General features: G+C 49.3%; 1 protein-coding gene across 1 annotated transcript in view; it reads left to right on the top strand.

The window, feature by feature from the left end:
- Positions 1-243: 243 nt before the first annotated feature.
- Positions 244-7,033, top strand: part of SH3PXD2B (SH3 and PX domains 2B) — a 72,856-nt gene continuing 66,066 nt past the window's right edge. The window contains exons 1-2 of the mRNA XM_019635938.1: positions 244-270; positions 2,959-3,039. Of these exons, the coding sequence (XP_019491483.1) occupies positions 244-270; positions 2,959-3,039 (108 nt within the window). The remainder of the gene's footprint in view (positions 271-2,958; positions 3,040-7,033) is intronic.

The raw sequence follows: 7,033 nt of genomic DNA, 5'->3' as shown, positions 1-7,033 counted from the left end.
CATTTTAGTCATTCTAAGTAGATGCATGGTGATGTCTCAACGTGGCTACAATTAGCTTTTCTCTAATGGCTAAAGATGCTGAACATCTTTTCATGCTTATTCACTATTCATATATCCTCTTTGATGAAGTGTCTGTTCAGATCTTTTGTCCATCTAGTAACTGGGTTGGTTGTTTCCGTAGTGTTGAGTTTTGAGAAATTTTTAAATGTATTCTGGATATAGGTTCTTTCTCAGAAATGCAGCATGTGTTTTGAGGGCTATGCCACGAAGGTTAGGTGTCATTTCTAGAGAACATGATGTGGACTATGTAAATCACTGCAGGAAATCTGCTTTTTAAAAAATTATTCATGTTTTAAAATTGTGATAAAATATACATAACAGAAATTTTACCATTTCAGCCGTTTCTCAGTGCACAGTTCAGGGGCATTACGCACAGTCACTTTGTTGTGCAGCCATCACCACCATACCCCCCAGAGCTCTTTTCATCTTCACAAACTGAAACTCCACACCCATTAAACACTAACTCCCCGTCCCCATCCCCCATTCCCCCCCCAGCCCTTGGCACCCACCATTCTGCTTTCTGTCTCTATGAACTGACTAAATACTTCATGAATGGAATCATACAGTATTTGTGTTTTTGTGACTGGTTTATTTCACTCAGCATAATGTCTTCTAGGTTCATCCGTGTTGTATCATGTGTCAGAATGTCCTTCCTTTTTAAGGCTGAATAACAGTCCCTTGTGGTCTGTGCCACGTTTTGATTACCCATTCATCCATCAGTGGACACTTGGATTGTTTCCACCTTTTGGCTGTTGTGAATATGCTGCCATGAAAAGCCAACTTTTAATTTCTTAATGCCAGGCCACTGAGTATTAACTTGATTTGAGATAAAACCTAAAAGCCAAGGTTGATGTGTTAGGATTGCTTTGGTTACAAGTAACGGAAACGAACTCAAACTTGCTTAAACAAGAAAGGGAAGGTTTTGGTTTGTATCAGTGAAATGTCCAGGATGCTGGACCCAGGGGAACTTCCCATCGTGTGGCCAGGGACAGGCAGCACTCTGGTTGGCCAGGCCTGGGACATGTGCCCACCCCCTCTCACAAAGACGGAGAGAAAGAGGGTCCAGTTGAGCAGGCATATCGGACAGCTGCACTCTGCACACCTCATGTGTGCCAGGCATTGGCCAGGGTCCCATGTACGTTAGTCATTGTGGCAAATCCTCAGGGGAGAGTTTTGTCCCTGTTTCAGTGAGGACACTGCAGGCAGAGAGGTTGGTACCTTGTGAGTCTCGCCCAGCAGCAGGGCTGGCATTGGAACCCAGTGTACATGCTCTTTCACCAGCCCCCAAACCCTGGGCAAGGCCAAAGCTTTGTGCTGGGACAATTCTCATTAAAAAGTTAGATCTGTGCCTAAAAAGGCAGGCATCAGCTTGTGTTCAGGGATTGATTCCAATAAGCCAATTAGGCCTGCTGCAAAGTCCTTGTACTGTACGTACAGAACTTGAAAAACTGTAAACAAGAACTCAAGAATGAATTGTGTAAGCAGTTTTTTTTTCCATTTATGAGTGTATGCTTTTTGTTGGTTTCAAGAAAAAATATAGTCTTTGACGAACTTTCCTGTTTTGTTTTTTTTCCTGATTTTTAATCCGCATTGGCATTGTCCTTGACAGATGGTGATTCAAACTTTGCTTAAACATCCCCCAGTGATGGGGACCTTTAATGTGATATTTTCCGGGCCTCTCTCATGAGAGTCAGAGCAAAAGTCCCAGGGCTGACTCTCACTGGCTCTGATTGGCCCAATGTGGGTCATGTGCTCACTCTTCAACCAATCACCATGGATAGTGAATAGTACGCACATCGGTATCTAAGGGACTATGCTGAGGCAAGGAAGGAGGTTCCCAGAAGAAAAGTCAAGGTGCTATGGTTGGAAAAAAGGTTAATCAATACTGGCCAAAAAATAACGGATGTCCACTGCCCACGTGTTATCCATCTTCAATTCAGGTATGTGTTGCCTCTCCAGCCAACCCTCGACTCACAGAGGGCAGAGACCCTGCCTCTTGCCCCCGTGGCTTCTAACCGCACTGAGTCCTCGTGTTGACATAGCGTTTCTCTGTTTCTGAAGAGCTTTCACATGTATATTTTTTAATTGTCAAAACTACCCTGTAACAACAGATAACTTGTGCGAGCCAGGAATGGGTTATACTGTGCTGATCGCTTAGCCTTTGAGTGTCCAGGTGGTGTCCAGGGCCACCAGTCCCCACCAGGTGCCTCTTGACCACTTGCTGCCACCTCAGTTTGCCGAAATTGTTGTCATCAGCGTATTGTTTACTTTCTGTGTGTGCCATGTCTTGGGATAAAGGTTGGAAACATGGCCCTGTGGTTTGTAAAGTCTCCTCAGATCCTCACAGTATCACACTAAGCAGATGCTGTTAGCTCAGCTCGCAGAGGGAGACATTGGCATCAGAGGGAGAAAATGGCCCGGGCGTTCGTTGGAGGAGGTGGTGGGATGGCTTAGCTTATGAGAAATAGAAGGAGGCTAAGAGCTGCAGGCCCCTGTGGCTTCGGACAAAAGTCAAAGTTTTAAGCGTGACTCTGGTGAAAGAGCCACAGCCCCGTGGCTCCAAATTGAGTGAGGATCAGGAAATCCTTGTGCTGCTGAAAATCACGGCACCTCCTGAGCTGAGCCGGGTACTAACGCTTTCCCATACTTGATTTCACTTAGTCCTCAGCACAACTCTCAGAGGTGGGGGTTATTATACCCATTTTATTGAGGAGGAAGCTGAGGCTCAGAGAGAGCGAGTAACCTGTCCCAAGTCATGCAGCCGGTCGGCGGCAAAGCTGGGATTCAAACCCAGGTCTTTATGACCCTGAGCCTTGTGCTTTGCTCCCAAGTCCTGGAGATAGAGCCCCCACCCCGCACCTTGGTATTAACACCTGTGTCCTCTGTTCCCCTCTGCAGGTCTACATCATCCGGGTCACGTGGTCCAGTGGCTCTACCGAGGCCATCTATCGGCGCTACAGCAAATTCTTTGACCTCCAGGTAAGGACTTGGGGCCTCCAGTGAGCCGTGGGGTGAGAAAGTCTTTCATTAGACTTACTTTCCATTTTGGCTTCAGAGCCCCGACCCTTTGGACGTACAGTGGACGTACCGTGTTCTTTTTATTTCCTAGAATTAAAAATGACATCCATGCCCTCACTTCAGCATCACATGCGCTAAAATTAGAACAATATAGAGAAGACTAGCATGGCTCGTGTGCGGGGGTGACAGGCACACCTGTGGAGTGTTCCATGTGGAAAGAAGAGAGAGGTCCACCACTCCTGTGACATTAGGAGTGAGCTTTACTGCTTTCTGCTTTGGCAGTCAGTAGTTTCCAAATAAAAGAAAGGCTGCTTTGTGGACTGCTCCAGAATAGAGGGTGATCTGGAAATCTGTGGCTTTGGAGTGCAGAACTTGAACTTGTGAACAGTCATCGTGTTTGCTGCTAAGCTCGGTTTGTGGAGTGTTTTCAGAATCTTTGGAGCCATTCGGCTCTGAAGACAGGCCCACATCTCCAGCCTCACCTTGATCTCCCGCTCGGCTCCTAAAATGCCTGCTGAGCTCTGAGGGGCACCACGCTCACCCTCTCCCCTGGGCCTCGCGTTTGCCCTTCCTCTCCTGGGACACGTGTGCCCTCCTAACCCACTCGTTGGCTCGGGCAACCCCTGCTGCCCGTCAGGACTCTCATCCTCTAGGAAGCCTGGTCTGACTCTTCTCTGGCCAGCGAGGGCTCCCTGTTCTGCACCCCAAAGCTCTGTGTCTCCCTCTGTCCTGACTCTATTAAAGTTGTCTGCTTGTCTGCCTTCCCCTCTAGACTGGGACTCTGAGGACAGGAACCACATCTTCATCATCCTCTCTCTCCTTCATGTTTTATTCAAGGATACAAATGTGTCTCGTCTGGTTTGGTGAATGAATGAATGAATGAATGAATGAACCACCACCATGAGCGTCACCAGTCTCATAGGGTGCCAGGCAAATGTGGACAGCTCAGTGTAGGCCCATCCCCACTGGGGTAAAAGAACGCCAATCCGTGGGGCAGTAGCTTTATCTCGATGTCATCAAAAGCCAGCAACTCTAAGCAAGTGTGTCTGTATGAAAAGTCACAGTGCCCAATATGACGTAATAAAGTTCTTTAGCAAACATGGGCCTCGGGAGTAAATGGGAACTTGCCTGGCTTCCTGAACCCACAAGTTCTCCTTCCTGAACCCACGAGACAGTGGTGAGGGACCCGTCACCTCCTAGGCCAACACAAGGCCTCATCCTGAACCAACTGTCTTCCATTCCTCTGTGTGCCAGTTAGGATGCCTCAGTTTCAAGTGACAGAAACCCAGCTCAAACTGGCTTAAGTAAACGGGGGTGCTGTGGCTGGTGCAGCTGAATGTCCTAGGAGAAGAAATGTGGTGGGCTTCAGGCCCAGCTCGATCCAGGGTTTCCCACTGTGTCCTTCCACCCAGCTCCTTCCTCTCATTCTGCATTCCTCCCTCCATGGTGTTGGCTGTATCCTCAGATCCCACATGATTACAAAAGCTCAGGGCTCACACGCAGCAGGAAAGAGTGAAAGGTCACTTCCCAGGAGTCCCAGCAAACATGGTGGTGTGTTTCACGGGCTCATCCCTAAGCCTGTCAGGATGGTTGAGAAATGTGGGCTTCTCTGGGTCCCTACTCTGCCCCCGGAGTCCGGGTGGGGACTGAGACCTGGAGAGAACAGCTGTGATCGGATGTAAAGCAGGCATTGCTGGGCCGGCAGAAGACAGCCCTTGTCCTCCCCACACCAGGCTGCCTCTCTGCCTCACTTGTTCTCTCTGAAGCTTGGCTGATGTTAAACACAGGCATCCTTGGTGGTACGGACCTAATCTGTGCCTGAAAATGTCCAACAGAGAATTTTCAGAGCCTGTGTTCCATTATTTTAAAGGGGGAGGGGCAGTAACAATGTGTTCCTAGCCTTTTGCCCAGATATCTCTGAAACAATCTCTAATGCCTTCATAACAGACTGCCAAGAGTCATTGTGTAATGTAAAGCAGTTGAAACACCAGTTACCTCAGTATTTAAAATGTAATAAACTTTTGTATTCACTATGTAACAAAATCATATGATCATATACAAATTATGTTTTTCTTCTGGTCTGCAGCAAACAGGTACTGAATGTAAATATACAAAGAGGCTGCATGTTAAAGATGCTAAGATCCTGTCTAAAATGGACGTGGCAGGAGCAAACACGGGGCAGGGAAGGGCTGAACCCTGGGGAAAGGAAGGGCAGATGACGGCGGTGAGCCCAATGCCTTCAAACGCCATGAGCAGGAGGCAGTCCTGGTTAGAGTGACCGAGGTCCACTCCCGCTTACCCAGATCCATTACAGCAGGTCGTCAGTTCCAAGAGTGAACATTGGGTAAACATTTTACTAGTTGCTAGACTGGCTTTTCATGCACTGAGGGTGTGCGAAGGGAGGGCTACCTGTATTTTGCTTCCAGGCGCCTCTTGCTTGCATGACACCTCCAAGAAAGGACGCAGGGGGCAGAGGACACTGACAGGTATGATTGCTCTCCTGGGGATTGTGGACACCCACAGAGCAAATGCCCACTCGGCTAGCTCAGGGGGAAGAGAGGTGTAGGGACAGATTGATGGCAGGAGGCAGGTATCCCCATGGAACCCAAAGTAGGAAATGCAGCTGACCTCACGTGCTCAGAACCGGCGACAGAATGACCCTCCGAGGCCCAGCAGCTCCCTGGCTGGGTGTCGCTGTGGCTGCAGGATCTCCCGAGCCTGCTTCCTTTTCCCAGCAGCCTCTACACCAGTTGAGAGAGTTGGCCCAAGTGTGGAAGTCTCCTTCTCTGTTGTCAATGCACTGCAGTTTCCAGATGCCAGTTCCGGTCTCCAGGGGAAAGAATCTGATCGTCCAAGTCCTGGGTCAGAGCCAGCCCCATGCCTGTCAGCTGTGGCCAGAGGTGGGGGTTGTTTGTACAGCCTCAGCTGGAGGAGTAGTTTCAATGAGAATGGGGGTGGGGAGGACGCCCTGGGAGCACTCAGGGAAATGGCAGTGTGTGATGAACTTGACTGTGTCATCAAGTTCCCTATTCCACGATAGCCCAGGGCTTCAGACCTTGACTTTTGGGGCTAGACAGACCTGGTTCAGGTCTCAGCTTGGTGTCACCTCTGTATGTTTCTGAGCCTCAGTTTCCCCATCTGCATATTAAGAATGAAAGCACTTCCCTCGTGTGTCTATTGTGGCAGGGTTCTGCCTTGCTCAGTAAAAGCGTGTTAGCTGTCATCTGTTGCCCCTCTGCTGAGATGGCACTTGCCCGAGGTGACATCGTTTGGGAAGGCTTGCCAGGGTAGGATCATGGGCTCTCTGGCCCAAAGCCTGCACTCCCTCCCTCTCCTGTTCTGACTCAACTTTCTAATTTTTACCAGAACTTAAAAGTGAGGTGTTTTTCCCCACTCTGAATAATTGGTAATAATTGGGGGTTTGCTGTAACGTAAATAGCTGCCTCACACTGCCCTCCTGAAACAGTTGTCTAAAGACAGGCTTCAGCCGGCTTTTAAAGAATCCCAGATGGGCGGCTGGAATGGGAAAGTCATGGAATTCCAGAGGGTCCTGCTGTCCTGGAAATGGCCTGCCTGCCACCCCCGCACCCCAGAGGGGGAAACTGGAAGACGGCAGGACCGAGAGTCAGCTGTTCCCAAGGACAAGGCAAGGAGGCCAGCCCATGTGGGGCTGCAATACCCTACAGTTCGATGATTTCATGATTCTACCCTCCCCTCCCTCCTGTCTGGCGAGTAGCCTTGGTTTTTTCAGAAGTAACTTGGCTCAGAGAGTGTGGGAAGGGCCGAGCTTTCGTGGAGGAACAGCTAGGCCAGTGTGGTGTAATGGAAAAAGTCAGAAGACTTGGGGCCCAGCCACCTGTGCTGTGTGGCCTTGGGCATGCCCCTTAACTTTTCTGTGCCTGATTGTCCTCAGTAACATGGGGGTGATGATGATAGAAACAGCTGACATTCCTGG

The sequence above is a fragment of the Hipposideros armiger genome, unplaced genomic scaffold, assembly GCF_001890085.2.
Source record: "Hipposideros armiger isolate ML-2016 unplaced genomic scaffold, ASM189008v1 scaffold_25, whole genome shotgun sequence".
NCBI lineage: Eukaryota > Metazoa > Chordata > Mammalia > Chiroptera > Hipposideridae > Hipposideros > Hipposideros armiger.
This window is presented reverse-complemented; position numbering and strand designations above follow the sequence as displayed.